The 16,574-nt window shown below is 43.0% G+C and overlaps 1 protein-coding gene and 1 long non-coding RNA gene across 2 annotated transcripts; one reads left to right on the top strand and one right to left on the bottom strand.

Annotated features, from left to right (window-relative positions):
* Positions 1 to 686: 686 nt before the first annotated feature.
* Positions 687 to 13,609, bottom strand: RHOF (ras homolog family member F, filopodia associated). The gene is made up of 5 exons (XM_064466134.1): positions 12,110 to 13,609; positions 11,907 to 11,994; positions 4,775 to 4,884; positions 3,898 to 4,032; positions 687 to 1,754 (listed from the first exon to the last, which is right to left on the bottom strand). Exons 1-5 carry the CDS (start codon positions 12,272 to 12,274, stop codon positions 1,590 to 1,592), a joined length of 663 nt encoding a protein of 220 aa, XP_064322204.1. The 5' UTR covers positions 12,275 to 13,609; the 3' UTR covers positions 687 to 1,589.
* LOC135315797 (uncharacterized) lies at positions 4,880 to 11,831 on the top strand. Its single transcript, XR_010375280.1, has 3 exons — positions 4,880 to 5,839; positions 7,788 to 7,965; positions 8,423 to 11,831. It is a non-coding gene; the product is annotated as an uncharacterized LOC135315797 (long non-coding RNA).
* Positions 13,610 to 16,574: the final 2,965 nt, after the last annotated feature.

Below are 16,574 nucleotides of genomic sequence, written 5' to 3'. Positions count from 1 at the left end.
GTAAGGCGATGGGTGGTTCTCTGTCTTTCACTGACAAACATCGTCTCCTGGAGAAAGGGCTGCACAGTTCAAGATTTTTCTATAGTCCACAATGTGCACAGGCTTGTAATTTTTTTAAATTTTTCCATTTTAAGCTCATAGGGATTCACAAACCTTAATTAAACCAAAACATGTTAGGGGAAGACAAAAAAAGTAACGTTTCAAGGATTGAGATCTCGATGCTGTGTGTAAGAAAAAAAAAAAACCAAACAAAAAAGAACTAGTGATGGCTTGCTTCAAAGTTAGTTTTTCACCAGCTGGTCATGTAACCAGCACAGGATAAAGTCACATGAACTCTGTATGATGTATAGTTACCAGGCTCTTTGGGCAATGTTTGTCTAATAGACTCCTGGCACACCCCACCTAAACTTCTTGGCAAAAGATTGTGTCTTGTTACCATTGCGCAAGTCCTGCCTGTTCTCCCTTAGGATGGGCTGTCGTTTGCCTTGTACAGAAAGCTTTCGGCAACACCTGTACTGCAGAAACCTTCCCTGTCAAGGATTTGGTTTATGATGGCTACCAACGAGTGATTGCTCCTGAAGTCTGAGGTCATGCTGCATGAGGATGTGCAAAAAAAAGATTTGAGGCACATGTACTAGGTTGTGCAGTGGTAGCATCCCTTGTCCTTAAACAGGTAACTGACACAATCACAAAAGGGAAAATTTTAATTTCTAGCAGTAGAGATTATTTTATCAGTTAATAAATGAGTTAAGTAGTTCCCCAAGTATGCACCCATATTTGCATCTGTCACGTTTTAAATAAGCTATGTAAGTTTATTGTAAAACTGACTTTAGATTACACTGCTTGGAGTACTTCTACTGACTGCTGTAAATTAAGTATTTTCCATGATATTCCATTTCTGAATTGGAGCAACTGATGTATTTCCATTGATAAATACTACTTTCTATTACAGTAACAGGCCTTGCAAGGAGACCTCTAAAGGAGCAGCTCTGTGAAGCCGGCCCAGTGGCACAAGGGCAGTAGTGGATGCTCTGTCTGCACACTCTGGGGGCAACTGGAGGCTAACTCGTATCACTGCCACCAAATAAATTAATTTGAAAATGTTAAGGCAGAACTTCATTTCTGTCCCTTCAAAGATGCCTGATAAGCTGCTCTAACACAACTTCCTTTAAAAAGATGTGGTTTTTCAGCTTTTCTGCTTGAAAAAGACAGTATGTTGTAGCTATAACATCCCACAATTATTTTGCAGGGGGAAAAAACCCCACGCTACTTAAGTCATATAGTAGCAGTCATGGTTTGTTGCAATTTAAATAGTGAGTCTGACACGCAACTGGTGGTCGTTTGCAGTTAGAAGCAAAAGCCAGATGGACAAAGGCATGCAGCATTGGTTAACCTTGATAAAGAGCTTTGAAAACTTTGAGAGCAGTTCAACAAAGTGCAAAAATACTAAAAATAATTAAAATTTTAAAATAAAAATTGTTCTAGGAATATAAAGATGTAAGGAAAATAACAAGTTCTTTAAAGTTACACTGTTCTTAACATCGGAATCACTTTGCTTTTGTGCAGTCAATGCTCTCTTCCAGTCCAGATCATAACACTGAGCATACTGTCCGTTTCTTTTGGCGCTTGGCTTTTTTCATGGCATTCAGTGCAATGGTTGTTGCTTCTTTAAAAACATTTTCTATGTTTTCACGACATTTTGCTGAGCACTCCAGATAAACTTCTGCATTAATCTGCTGACAAGCTGCTTCACCCTGGAAAGAACAAAAGGTAAGAAAAGATGTAAAACCCAAGGTATGAGAGAAGGAAGGTGAGATAGGAAAGAAAGGGAATTATTTTGTATGTCTTTGTGTCATGAGGTCAGGAAGAAAGGAGCTGCCTCTGAGTATAGTGCTAGAGCGTGTGGCACTGGTAATAAACTCTCTGCCTGGCCTAACAGTTCACTGCATCGGAGACTCTGAGATGCTGACTGCTGATAGTATAAAAATATTCTCAGTATTAAGTTCGTTTAAAAGAAATGCTGAGGTGGATACCCAAGTGAGGATAAGATGACTACATGGGGATTTTTTTTTTCAGGCCTGACCTTAACTATTACGTGATGTCACCTTTAGCATTGAATGTCACATGCAAGAGCAGAATCTAACCCCGTGTCTTGCTGGTGCACATGCAGGAACCCTAACTTTTGCTTTGGAGCATCACAACGGCTTGACCGAAATCCTCATATGCACAAATGGGTGCCTGTTTCTCAGCCTCACCCAAATGCATGCAATGGGAACAGACCAGAATCTAGAATATTTGCATGCAATTCTGGTTGCGCGAAATCACTACAGACAAAACACAGTGATTTCTTACTTTGCTTGTGATCCTTTCATTGTCAGCCCTCAGTATTTGAATGCTTGTGAGCCCTGGAGTGTGATTCCAGGTCTGCAACCCACAGCTCACAAACTCTGCATTTATTCATTATAAGCCTTGGGAGCGGGTTCACTTGAGCACTTAAGCTTCTATAGGGGGCTTTTTCTCCAGCATATTTAAGCGAAGTTTGTCTCCTTCCAGTTGTTGCAAGCTGCAGTACTGGCAGATACTGTTCGGGTCCTCTGTGCCTGGGATCAGAAGCATCACGTCATGTGACTCGAGATGCCACCGGCTGTAAAAGACTGAGGTAGTGTATATGTAAGGGGAGAAAAACCAAGTGGGAGGGCTCACATAGGAGACAAAGTTTGTACATCATGTGGGCCCTGGAATTTAATTGCACGAGGCCTCAGCAGACTTGCCAAAAGCGTCTGTTGCTTGCCCTGAACCTCCTGTGTGAGGGTGATGGAGTTATTAATGCAAATGAGGGACAACCTACAGCTGTTCACAAAGCAACAGGATGGGTATCTCATCTTGAGCACAAGGAACACAAGTTAAAAATCCCAGAATGGTTTAGCGGTGATGCAGTTGCTGTTTCTTTTCATGGTGTTTAGAAAAAGGAATGATGCATTCAAGATCTTAGTACACTTAACCTTGTTCCCTGGACTTGTGTCTCAAACAGTTCAAGAGCTGCTGTTCTTGCTCTGAGATGAGAGGAGAAGGACAGCTTTGTAGTTAAAGAAAAAAGGGGTGGGGGGAAGACTAGAGCAGAAGGGTCTCGCATGACGTGGGACAATGTTCCACCACTGACTCTTTCTCCTGTACCAGGGACAGCTATGCCAGTGTTGTAACACTAGTTTCAAGTCTCGCTGCTTTGTAATACCTAAATTGAAAAGATAATACGCATTTTTTTTAAGATTACTTTAGAGACTTCAAAGAAAAGTTTCTTTTGTTAGAGAAGCCTTGCAGATGTTTTTGCTATTGTCATTGAAAGGATTTATTTTTAAATAGGGTTTGCGAAACACATTTTTTCCAGAATGGTCAGTATTTTTAATCCTGTAATGTGTATCAATCCTGTAATGCGTAACCTAGCATCTCCAGTCTTTCTCACAATCCCAATCAAAGTACCAGTGATGGGAGCAACGTATCCTAATAAAAATTACGAAGGGAGTCCAACAAACTTGTTGAGGCTTACAAATTTGTAACAGTAATAACTCAGCTGTGAAAGAAAGAATGAGATGTAATGAGCCTAGAAGGCATAGCTAGCAGTTTCCTTCCAGACATCGCAAGATATACAAAATGCTCTTCAAATTTCTCTTTACTTTGGTACTAAAAATGGGTGGTACTTTGGTACCAAAAATTTGGCCACTTCCATAAACGACTTACAGAAACCCGTTAGTGCTGACTGTCAATAATTTCTTTATCTGGACACTGTGATCACCGACTTTTGGAGTATCTGTGATTGCACTTGTGAGCAATGATGCCGTTGAACTAAGTGTGCTTTATCTCTTGTAAAGAGGACACTGCTTTAAATGCACTTGTATTTACCTGGTTGTAAGTAATGGGTTCCTGCTTAGAAGCCCTGAGTTTGCGCAACTGTTCTTTGTCTTTCCGAAGGTCTGTCTTGCAGCCGATCAGTACGAGCGGGACACCTCGGCAGAAGTGATTCACTTCAGGATACCACTGATGGCAGAATAACAAAACTTTAACATCTAGCTTCCCCCCACCCCAAATCAAAACAATAAAGCCAAGGAACAGAACCAGCATTTAATATACCCTGCAATCTCAGTGTTTTGAAAGTCATTAATATAGTGGTAGGGGCCCAACATGTGCTATTTAGGTTACAGAAACATTTAAGTCCTATCCAAAGTCAGTTGCTTTGTAACACCTGCCGCTATGCCAAAGTGTATGCTTAACATCTGTTTAAATTCAGAAGAGCTCCTCTAAAGTCATATTTAAGAGCAGAATCTGGACCAAGTCTTGCTTTCTTTTGCCGGTGCTATGTACAGGAATGCTAATTTCTACTTTGGGGGATTACAGAAATCCTAGTACAAACAAGTGGTTGCTTATATGTCTCTCCCCTGTATTTAAATATGCATGTGATTGAAGCAGACTTGAATCTTAAATGCCTGGGTGGAATCTTGGTTTTGTGACATCCTTACAGAAGCAGTGATTTCACCACTGGTTTGTGATTTTAGTGTCCTGCAGAGTCAACCCCCGTTCTGAGTGCTTATGAGCCACGGAGAGGTGAGCTCCAGGTCTAAGGTCTGTGACCTGCAGCTCAGTGAATGATGAGTGATCTGTGCATCTACATGCCCAGGGTACAGGATGCTAAAAGCATCAGCTTTTTTAATCTGACATCCTGCCATATATCAGGCGTAGGTAATTAATTTAAAAGGTTGAAGCAATTATGAAAGTCTCTTACCTTAGATGCTACATTATCATAGCTAGTGGGGTTCATGACATCGTAACAAATTAACACGACGTTTGTGTTCTGGTAAGAGAGCGGTCGTAGCCGATCATAGTCTTCCTGGCCTGAAACACAGAGCATGTTTTGGGTAAAAGAAATCTGTCTTTACATGTTCTCCATCATACTGCATGTTAAAGATATGTACTTGAGATCAAAACCAACAGTACTATAATTGCATAGACTGAAAGCTTTCCATACTTGTAGAATTCCTTCCGTTAAGTGCAGGAGATTCCTCTTCACTGACAAAAGTGATGCTTTAGAATAGAAAACATGTCATTGGCAAGTTTTAATAAAAAGCCTGCTTTGTCCAACTTCTAAGTACTTGCAAGTAGTTCTAATTGCCAAGTTGCTGCTCACAAGCAAAATCAGCAAAAGGAATTTGACAGATATTGATTAAAACATTTGCAATTTGGCAGTGGTTCCATTCTCCCAAATACATTTCTGCATGCGATGCTGTGAGAAGAAACACCATATTTGCTAGATGTGACGGCTGAAGTAAAAATCTTGGCTGGGAGAAGCAAGTTTTCCACTCAGCGAGCTGAGAGGAAGCAGCTATTAGCAGTATGCCTTTAGCACCGCTGCTCACTGTAGCAGCACACATGTGATTTCACAAAACATGTTGCAACATAAGCCAGGCTCAAGTAGTCTTTGAAGCAGGACTACACAGCAGATCTTAGGGACGCTGCTGAATTTTGGAAGAGCAGAGGATTTGTCATGCTTCTGATTAGGGATAGTCTAGTATGTGATCTGACAAGAGGAAGCTAATTTGCTTCAGACCTGTACTCTTCCCCTTGCCGTACATGTGACTTAGCAGTATTTGCCATGCTAGGGTCTAAAGGTGTCTTGCTTTGAGAGATGAAGTTCAAGAAAGCAATAATTACCAGGTAGAGTTGACAGCTCAGGGAAAAAAACCCAGTCTTTCATTTGCAACTTTTTCAGAGACTTTATTAAGTACCATGGAAGAAACCATGATTTCTGTGGAAGAGCTATTTGCCCCCTGAATGCTTTCCCTGGAATCAGGTATGTCTCTGATGCACCGAATTTTCCAAATGAGAGCTTGGAATGCCATTCCTTACCATGATCACCACAATATACACACAATCCAGAAACTGCCCTACAGGGAATTTATACATCTCAAATCTTTGTACAGATATTTCAGATGAAGGGATGCTGAAAATTTCAGTGTGCCCCAACTTTACACCAATAATTCCTGCCCTGGCACCTGGCTCAGTCCCAAGTCACATATTTATCACTCTACCCAACATGCTTGTCCACAGCCGCAATCTGAAGAAATGCAGATATCAGAAGGCCAAGAATTCTACAATACTTTGTGTGTTGTGTGTCCCCCCCTGTCCCCTCCCCCCGTCAATTTAACCAATGGATCGAGATACAGGTTATTACAAGGCAAATCCTACTGAATAAGCCATTACTCAGTTTGCCTGAGATGTCTGTAAAATCGGAATCTTGGGTTTGAACCACTCTGTATTTGAGATCCCCCAAGAGCAGCATGCTCTGTGGGGGAAGTGCAGGACAAAGAAGGATCAATCCCTCAGTGTTTAATCTAGAAATAATAGACAATTGATAAAATTATGCGTGTTGTATAAACATTCAGAGCAAAGACTATTGCTTAGCCCTTCTTACTCTCCCAGATCCACCTACTTGTTTGCAGCCAATTTACCATTTTGTTGCTGAGATAATCTTCTAAATGCATTAAATATATCAGGTGCCAAACTTTGTTTTCTTCCTAACTTCCTCCAGTGTTATGTGCTGTGTATGATTTTTCCCTTTCAAGTTCATGCCTCTGAGCTTCTACCAATATAGCTTGTAAAATCAAAAGGTCCTCCCGAATTATTGCTGGCAATTTGTGAGGCAGACAGGACTGTCCCCTTGAAATAAACATGTTTGCTTGCTTGGAATCAGAACATACAGCTAAAACCATACTCTCCTGGATGGGGTAACCATACTCTCCTGGAAGAGGTTTCTTCAATGGTGTGACACAAATATGCTGTATTGCAAATCAAAAACTATAGATATGCTCTAGTGAACAGCACCTTCATCTTCAAAACCAGCAGTGCAGCCATGGGTTTTTAAGCAAACTGAGAAAATAAATGCATGATAAAATGCTGCTGTATAAAATGTGGGTGGCTCCATGCATATTTGGAATTTCACATACAGAGTGCAGAACGAGGTATAGCATAGAGACCACAGGGGGAAGGTTAGATGGTAATTGCTTAACTTGTATTATGGTTGGATGATTGCAGCGCTCACTTGGAAGGAGAAGAAACATTTTTTTAAAGCGCAGATGCAGTTCTTTGGTTGTTGAGGATTTAACAGGACCTGGATCAAGCTGTGTCTAAACATCAATGTCCCTGTCACTGCAAACAATCCCCTTCCTGCCCCATCCTTAAATGCTGCTGATGAAATGCAAGAAAGGGTCTGGGAGACTTTTTCTCTGTAAAGCTGCTCAGTCTGTGGTCAGAGCTACTTTGGCACAGATGCAGGTCTTCCAGTAAAAGAGTTTTAAAATGAAAGAACAGGGCTGAACCCAAGCAGTAACTGAACGTATACGCAAAGGCCCCAAGTGTGCTTCCTCAAGCATGGGTAGCTGTTTTCTTTCCCCAGTTAACAAGTAGCATGCTGTGGAAGAACTGGTCAACTATATGCCTACATGTGAGCATATCTGTGACTCTCCTCTGCCTTCCTCAATTCATTGTAGCATCAGAGACCCTGTTTGTTTTTTTTTTAAAGGAAAAACTCTGTCCAGCTGAATTCACCAATATTTTGCTAATTCTTTGCAAAGACCTCACTCCTGCGTGCCTCTGTGACATGCTGTGTAACCCACATCACTGCAGTCAGGGCCCTATGGTGAGGTGGGGCCTCAGGTGATGGTTGAGGATGAACGGGGGAAGAAATGAAACCACAGGTCTTGGTTTCACATGCATGTTCCCCTTTGTCTGCTCTTCACCAGTTCACCACCCAACACGTGTCAGCCTGTGCGTTGCTCAGTCCATAAAGGAGCTCAGCAGCCGCTGTCATTGACAGGAGAGGATCAATGATGAGAGTCAAGACTTGCCAGCCTAGGAGTTTACCAGTATGTGCTGTCCTAACGTACAGCAGCGCTGTCCATCACCACCAGCTGCCTATAGGTAAGGAAGAATGTAATATCCTGCCACCCTGTCCAGACCAGCCAACCACTTCCTATGTACGGCCACACGTTGTCTGTAATACCCCACACTCGTGGTTTAGGACTGACATAGAACCATGCAATGGTGTGCCCTCACAGGCACACAGAAATGCACCCAATGCTGTTTTATTTGTTATTCTGCAGGCTCCATGGGAATAGCATGGTTATTAGCTTGCCAGCTATGTTTTTTTTACTAATCAGTTTAAAAAAAATTGGGAAAGAGGCATTCTTGGCATGGATAAAACAAGTAGAGGAGGACACTTGGGGTGCAGGGGAAGCACACTTCAATTAAAAAGTTGGGGTTTTTTGTCTCCCTCAGGCACATCCTCCCTTTCAAAGGTACAAAAAATTATTCTTTCATATACCAGCTTCTAAAATTTCTCTTAAGGCCTCAGACTGCTGTGCATCTGTCATTACAGACCTGAAAACCCCACTGGAGGCTTTGCGTGTGCTTCCTGCCAGTCAGAGCGAGCACCCACAATGATGAGGCATTACTTCCTCCCCCGCCTTCCCCAGTCCAGAAGAGCTCTTCTCTTTGGTCAGAGAAACTCCTGCACTAAACAGCATCAGAAATTGAACCTTGTGCCTGAACTGCAGCTAAAGCATCAACACTGCTCCCTCAGTATGTAAAAAATTAGAGTTAATTTACCTCTTAATGCCTTTGCCTCTATCGAGCACAGCAAGAGACAGAAACTTTTAATTGAATAAGCAGCGGCAAAGCCTGTTTGCAGATGAGAAAAGTGATATTACAAAGCCTTTACGCATTGCGTATTTATACCACCAACTTCCTGCAACAGCAAGAGGTGTCTCTGGTGAGGAAGACAGAGTAGCATAGTACAAAAGTCTCACAAAAAATTGTTACTCTAGCATATTTTAGACTAACTCATTAATTTCATTTGTTACCGAAATTCATGTCAAGAAAAAAAAAACTTTTTGTAGCTTGAAATGTTTGATTCTTAGGCACTTTGTGTCCTTCTCCTTCAGTAAGTAGGTCAAGCTCAAAGTCTCAAGCTGCACAGGACTTGACAATACAAAGAATCCTTCTAACTTTAAACAGCCGATAGAGCTGAACCTGTCCTTTACCTTCCCATGACACTGAAGTACATGCAGCTCTATTTAGTGTTGCTCTTAGCAAGATCCTAAAAATATCCAAGCTTCTTCTGCAGTGGGTGCATCATGAAGATCTAGTGACACTTTTTAGAAGAATAGCTTTGCCTTCTCCCCTACACTGCTACATGGCACCTCAGAAATGGTTTTACATCCTTTTGATCGCATTTAAATGATTTTATGATAATCTGAATGATTTGGGAACCTTTCAGACTGAGAAGCAAAACACAAGTGTAAAGCTGTCTTAGTATTTTAGAGAAGAGCAAGACCAACTCAAGCAGTTCAGTAAGTCAGATGATTCATAAAATTTGGCCAATATGCTATGCTGTTAATCCACTGTACTTCCAGTAAGTTATGTTTAGTCTCCTCTTTAAGCTGCAATTGCTGCTGTACACCCACCCCAGAGCATCATCACACGGCTGAGAGAGGAATTTAATGAGCTGCTGCTGCATGATATGACAGAAGCAAGTCAACATAGTGAAATGCTGAACTGAAACTGCATCTCCCATGCTGCATCCACGTGACAGAGGTACAGGACCTGTCTTGTCTCCTGAACTGGACACTCCCCTTGCTCTTCTCTTACTGCACTACTTGAACTTAGAGGACAGGATGCAACTCTTTGTCCTAATCTAACCCTTAAGGAACTCAACATCAGTTTTGCATTATTAAAAACAGGATGGAATTAAAGCGTGTGTTCAAGTGAGCTCTTCCTCTAGCATAACTTCCAGCTTCAGAAAGAGGATGAAAAGCTGCTTGAATTACAGAGTATGACACAGATCTGTAACTTACAGAACTACATAAGCAGCTTTGAAACAGAACCAAAACTCAAGTCTTTCCCCCTCGGAAGCAAATGCCTTAACTGCAGTGGCAGTGTCCCACCTTTCTTTGCACCTGATAATCTGAACATGTCTCATGCAAACCAAAAGCCATTTAACAGGAAGGGAGGAGCCAAGTGTCAGCAGCCTCTAGCACTTGTAGCCCGGTGGCCATGACGCTGTTTTGGGAGGTGAAACATGTTGGGTTTCAAGGTTTCCAGATGAGAGATGGAAAGCAACTGCTCTTTCATGGTAAAGTGCTCTGCCAACTAGCTATCTCCACTTCCCAAAGTTTCTTATGAGACACAAAATATGCCCCGCTCTGTTCTTCAACGGGGCAGTGCTTTGGTCCAAGACAGTATTTATAGCTGTGAACTAAATGTGGAAGAGTAGGCACTTTCTGCTAAAGTTACATGCATGAACAAGGAAACGGGGTAAGACAAGTCACCAGCACCGGGTTTAGTGAGCATTCTCTGAGCTGCTGGTGGCTGTAGGTCTTGCACAGAGCTGAACTCTCTGCGTGACACAAGGAGCTGGGCACTTACGTCAGGCTTGCAAGAGTCTAGTGCTGCAATACTGAACTTGCCCTACCTATCGCCATTTCTGCATCCAGCCCATGTTCCTTAAAGCCTGGAAGAGACTTCAAAGGCAAATGCTGGAAGCTGCAGCATGGTGATTTCAAATGGGAGCTGGCCAAGTATCAAGAACTGTGTGACAGGCAAAAATTCCACACTGACAGCAAACAAGCATAAAAACTTAACAAGTTCACTGTGGCAAGTTCTTTGTGCCAACACACTATATTAAGGAAGGCTCTCTTTGGTTGCTCATGCTAGATTTCAGCCCTTCTCTCTTCCTCTAAGACTTAAACACAAAAGCTTTGCCATTAGGTAGAAGCTACGTTATCCAAATCACTGTACTCGAGAACAGTAATATCAACACAAGAAGATATATTGGCAAACTGGGTACTCAGGATCTTACTATGCTGCAGTAAAGATTATCAATAAAAATCACTTTTAGAGTAAAAACGTTTAAAATTATTCCGATATCAGGTACAGTATACAATAAGGTAAGTGTATCTTATTGCTATTAGAAAACAATTATAGACTGCATTCGGTTCTTATTTGTCTCGGTGTAAATTTGGAACAACTCCACAGGCTTGAACTGGAACAGATGATTTATGCTGAGCTGAAAGAGAGCACGTGTCAATTTTAGGGTTCGTTTAGGAACACAGCTGGATAACAGAGTCTAGGAACTTTGAATGACGTTGAATGCAAACCATTTCACAAGTTCCTGAAATGAACCTGAACAAACTACCAGCATTTTCAAATAGCTTTCACTGCTACAGCCTTTTTATTTTGAACACAAACAAGCCTTTTTTGCTGTTTGATCACACATGGCAGGAGATTAAAATATTTTCCTGGTTGAATGTGTTATGCTTTGCATCTGGGAATGGGGTTTAATACCTTCAGATATGTTTGCTATTTGGTATGATTTTCTTAATAAACTGGGCTGTTAAAATAATGAACGAGTCCACGGCTAGAACTGCCATTAGGCAAGTGACCCTTTTTTTTTTTTTTCTGGAAGGCACATTTTTATGCATGCAAAAGGTAACGGTTGTTGTTTTGTTTGTTCTTTAAACTCTATCAGTCTTAACTGCAATAACATGCTAAAAGTAAGCTAGTAGAAAAACAATTTGAAAATATGTCCAGTTTTACAGTCTTCAAGTATCAGTCTGGTTTAAGTTTACACAGCCAAAGCTGCTGGAACAGAAATACGGGTGCATTCACAGGAGCAGCATTTTACACCAGTAAAAGCAGTTTCTGCTTATTTACCTGAAATTACTAAAACCCGGGGGCTGCGTTTGGGCCTAGTCCCAGGCTGGTCCCATCCCAGCAGCCACACATAAACCGCCTCGTGCAGTTTTGGGATTGTGAAAATGGAAAGTGCCTGTGAAAAAATAAAAAACTGAAACCACCCTTACCTGCGGTATCGTACAAATTCAGGGTGACCTCCTTTTTCCCCACCGTAACGCTGGTAGTATACTTCTCGAAGACGGACGGCGCGTATTGCTGCAAAGGGAGGAGAAGCAGGTCTAGCGAGGGACAAGCAGGTCGCAGCCAGCACCGGCCGCTTTGCCGGGCGGTCGCGGCCCCTCCGCGCCCCGGGCAGGCCAGGCCCGCTCACCTCGGGGAAGGAGCCCTTGGCGTACACCATCAGCAGCGACGTCTTCCCGCAGCCGCCGTCCCCCACGATCACCACCTTCACCTCCTTCTTGCCCGACGGGGCGGCCGCGCTGCCGCGGGAGGCCCCCGCCGCGCCCTCGGGCAGGGCCCCGTTGGCCGCCTCCATGGAGCGAAGCGGAGCGGGGCCGGGCAGGGCTCAGCACTGCCGGGACGCGGTTTCCACCCGCCGCCGCCGCCGCGCTCCGGGCGCCCCGGAGCGGGCAGGCACCGCCCGCGCCCCGCCGGGGAGTGGCCGCGCCGCGGGCGCCGGCGCCTCAGGTGCCTCAGCCGAGAGTAAGCCCCGGGGCGGCCGGGGGCGCCTCTCCGAGAAGCCCTGAGCTCCCCTTACGGGTCTGGGGCGCCCACGGCGTCGGCTCCTCACGGGCGTGCGGCTGCCCACGGTCCCCCGCGGGGCCCCGCTTCTGAGGGGGGTGCAGCCCCGGTGGGCACCGCAGGAGCCCCCTCAGCGCCCTGTGAGGCCTTCTCGCCCCAAAGCCCACAGGGGCTGCGCGCCCGTCCTCCTGGCGAGCCTCCAACGCCTACATCCACACAGGGTCGTTGGGCCCTGTCACCTTTGCACTTCCCATCCACCTGCCACGTTACCCCATGCTTGGGTGCTCATCCCTGTCCAGCAACTGTGCTGCCAGCGCGCATGTGTGTCTGTGTCCCCATTCCTCATTTGTTCCTCCAGGGAGCCCCTTCGGACCTCAGGCACCATGTCGTTTTACCCCAGGTTGCCAGCAGCTGAGGGGACTTCTTCAACCTCAATGTCTGCAGCGGTGGATCCCAGTCCTGACGGCTGAGCGGAGGGCGTACAGCAGGTGCAGTGCTAGCCATGGTGTGGGAGAAGCAGAGACCCCCTGAGTTACCCCCCAAAACATGTCTTCTTGCTGGCAGCGGGAGTGGCGGTGACTTTCTGCTTGTTTTTTACTGTATTTACTGCTTGAGTAGGAACTGACAGCTCTGCTCATTGCTTATTCACCCAGTGCCACCCATCCAAGGTGAGCTGTGATGAAAACAAAGCAGAATTTTACATTTTAATTGCAGAGATGTCATGGCCCCAGGCACCCACCTGGGGTTGGTTTGTACCATGGAAGGCAGGGGATCACAACCGCTGGATACATTTGGCTCCGATAACTGGTCAGGAGAGTGACACTGTGTTTGTGACAGATCTGCTCAGGTGTCTATCTACCACCATTCTGCACAAAAAATTGTTTCTTTCCTAGCAGGGATTAATTGCATGCTCCCGTCTCAAATAAACCCCATCTGTTCTTAAGAAATCAAAATATACTCTAAAATTTTTGAAATACCACTTGAGGGAATAGCAACAAACCCCCAAGGCCATGCTTGAGTGTAGCAAGATCATTTAAATCGACTAAGAAAAAAGAAATCGCAACTCAAACAGGGTTGTGCATTTTCTCCTGCACGGTTGTGTCACTAGGTGGCCTTCCAGACCAGATGCAAACACGACAGCGCTCCGAGTCTCTTTCAAGGAAGACCCTACTTTGTGCAGAGGGAAAACAAAACACAAGAAAAGGGTATTTCATTGATAGGAGGAGGAGGGATGTGTAAATACCCAACAAAGTGTTCTGTAATTCAAATAATAACAATAAAAAGCAGCCAAATTCACACCTATGTAAAGCCAACCATTTTACTGAGTAAAAAGTTGATGCAAGCATGGAGAACACACAAGCTGTCAAAAAGATGCTTTATGAACCGCAGTCTTATATATCTTATGTGAAACACGGTAAGAGCCGTCAGCTCCTGTTGACTGTAATGGCTGAGGGCATTCCAATATCACAGAGGAATGAATGCACCAGGAAATAATTGTTTTACCCTGAAACTATTTATTTGGACCTGCCTCAAAACTAGCGTCACACTATGAATGATACGATCATTCATATCAATGGGGTTTTTTTTCAAGTCAATTACTGCCATAAAAGTTTTTGGAGGGGTAAAAGTATCTTGTGGGTCACTTTTAGTTTGGGGTTTTTTCCCTTTTTTTTTCCCAAGTCTCACAAAACAATCTTTACATTTCTCACAGCTTTGTCTCCTTTTACATTTTATAGTTAAGGAAACTTCAGGCTAGTACACCTTTAGATTTGGGACAAAACAATATAAAATGAGTAGATTATAAAATCAGCTGTAAACACTCAAAGACTGTTTTTAAGTAATGGACATTCTGTTCATAGAGAGTCAACTTAGTATAGTTACTCAGTTACTTATTTTTAATTAACGGGTATGCAGTGCTTTAGGCATATAAAGTCCTATGCAAAAGCTAAGTGTATTTTGCTGACTCCAAAAGAGTAAAATCTAATATGGAATTCTGCCACTGATTTAAATGGAAGAAGATTCAGCCCTCTGTTAGTAAAATTCAGATCTAATCATTATTAATTGCAAGTGTCCTCCTACTTCTGTCTTGGCCTGTGTATTGATTTTGGCACAAGTTCTGTTTCATCAAAAGCTTACACATCTGCAGTGAAGAGTCAATATGCATATAGAGATTAACAGCGAGCGTACCAAAATCAAGACTTTAATGGGATACGGTAAATATCAGTGTTCCAATCTTGTTATCAATTTGTCGCTTCACAATTGCCAAGGAAAATAATAGAAAGGAGTGAAAGGTTAGCACACTGCCTAGGAAACTGCTGGAAGTGTACGATTTTTAAAAGATGCTTTAACACTTCAGATGGTAATTCAACCTTGATGGGTAATTCAGATAAGTTATCAGGATACCCAAAAAAAGACTCACAGATTCAGTTTAATATTGAAGCTATGGCCTTTTTACAACACACAGTGATGAAATAAGCTGATATTCCCATTTCTCGTAATATCAAGCCTGGGGGAAAGTGATTGCGACCCTCTGGGCAGTTCTGGTACAATGGAAGAACCTCAAGGCATATCCTTAGCCTGACCTCCTCAGGAAACACCACCAACGTGCTGGTGCAGTCTCTCTCCCTGTCCCTTGTGATGTGCTTGGAAAAGACTAGGGAACTGAGATTTAATAATATCAAAAGCCCCTGAGTTTTGTGACTATATAGAGTCAAGTTGGGGAAAACAAGCATAACTGTAATTTTTTCTGCTGAAAAATAGCGTTTTAAATGGTAAAAATGCTAACAGATTTGACAAAATATTCTGGTTAGCTATGTTCTTCCATTTGGAGGAACTCTGAATACTGTCAAAGTTTTACGTTTCCAATCACTTAGGCTTTATCATAGTACATGCTACTAACCATGGCTTGCAGTACTGTTTCTAATGGAAAATACAACTATTTTAGCTAACCAGCAAGGTCTCAGGCTACTGGTACTTCCTTGTAGCTACAATTGCAGAGAGGAGTAACATCTGCTGTATACTCATATTATTAGTTTATATGATAATATAAACTAGACAAGAATGGGGACATGTTCTTCCTAAATGTCTTTAGAACTACATTTTTGAAATATACTTAAGACTTTCCTTCTTGATGATACAGACACCAGCTTTACGAAGGCTTAAACATTAAATTAGCAATAAGAACAAGTAGCCCCATTTATGTCAAAGGAAATATTAATAAACTTAGGAATGTGCATAACAAGACAAGAGCCGCCTTAAATTTTTATTTTTTAACATTACCAGCAATATTATTTGTGTTTTCAGCAATGAATTCCCACTACAGCATGTACATATAAAGCAAGAGACAATCCCCTGAAGAATCTACAATAGGAAAGACAGACCCTAAAGAATGGAACTTACCATGTAAGTAGAGTGAATTTCCAATAAATTTCAGATGTTATGCAAGGGCAACAGTTGTTTGTCATGTGCACAGACCCTTACTGAAGAACAATCGCTGCCCCACAGAATTTAGTGTGAACTGCCAGGGCAGATAGTGAAGGGGAAACTGTAATGTAGGAGAGCTGAGTGTACCTTGCACACACAAAGAAGTTATGGGTGACAGTGTCAGCGTAAGAGGAGAAGCCTATGGCAAAACTAGATATATACTCAAGGTGATTCAATTTATTTACATAATAATTTTCTTTTTGCAGTTGTGTTTTTGCTCACAATCCCAGGCCTCTTTTGACCCTCACTCAACCCTGGAAATACCTTTTTTCAAAATCAGAGCTCTGTCTCCTTGACTTTCAGCTGCTTCTCAATATCCATTTCTGTAGTGTTTCTTGCTGTTTCTCTTGCACATGCAGAGCTCCACCATCTGGTCCTCATGGCCTGATATTTTACACACACACCCCCACCCTGAAAAATCCCTTGGGCCACATGATTCACTATCTATTCAGACCTTGCCATGTGCCTGTTTTTTGTGTAGTAGCCCCTACTGATGTGAAACCCTTGTGTCATAAGGGCTCTCAATTGCCTTTTTCATTGAAGGGAAGGTGGCTGTGACACCTGCCAGTTTCTAAGGCGTCTAATGCAACCCAGAACATTATTACATTGTT

This window comes from Phalacrocorax carbo, chromosome 15, assembly GCF_963921805.1.
Source record: "Phalacrocorax carbo chromosome 15, bPhaCar2.1, whole genome shotgun sequence".
Classification (NCBI taxonomy): Eukaryota; Metazoa; Chordata; class Aves; order Suliformes; family Phalacrocoracidae; genus Phalacrocorax; species Phalacrocorax carbo.
The sequence above is the reverse complement of the archived record's forward strand: the minus strand, read 5'-3'. Positions and strand labels throughout refer to the sequence as shown.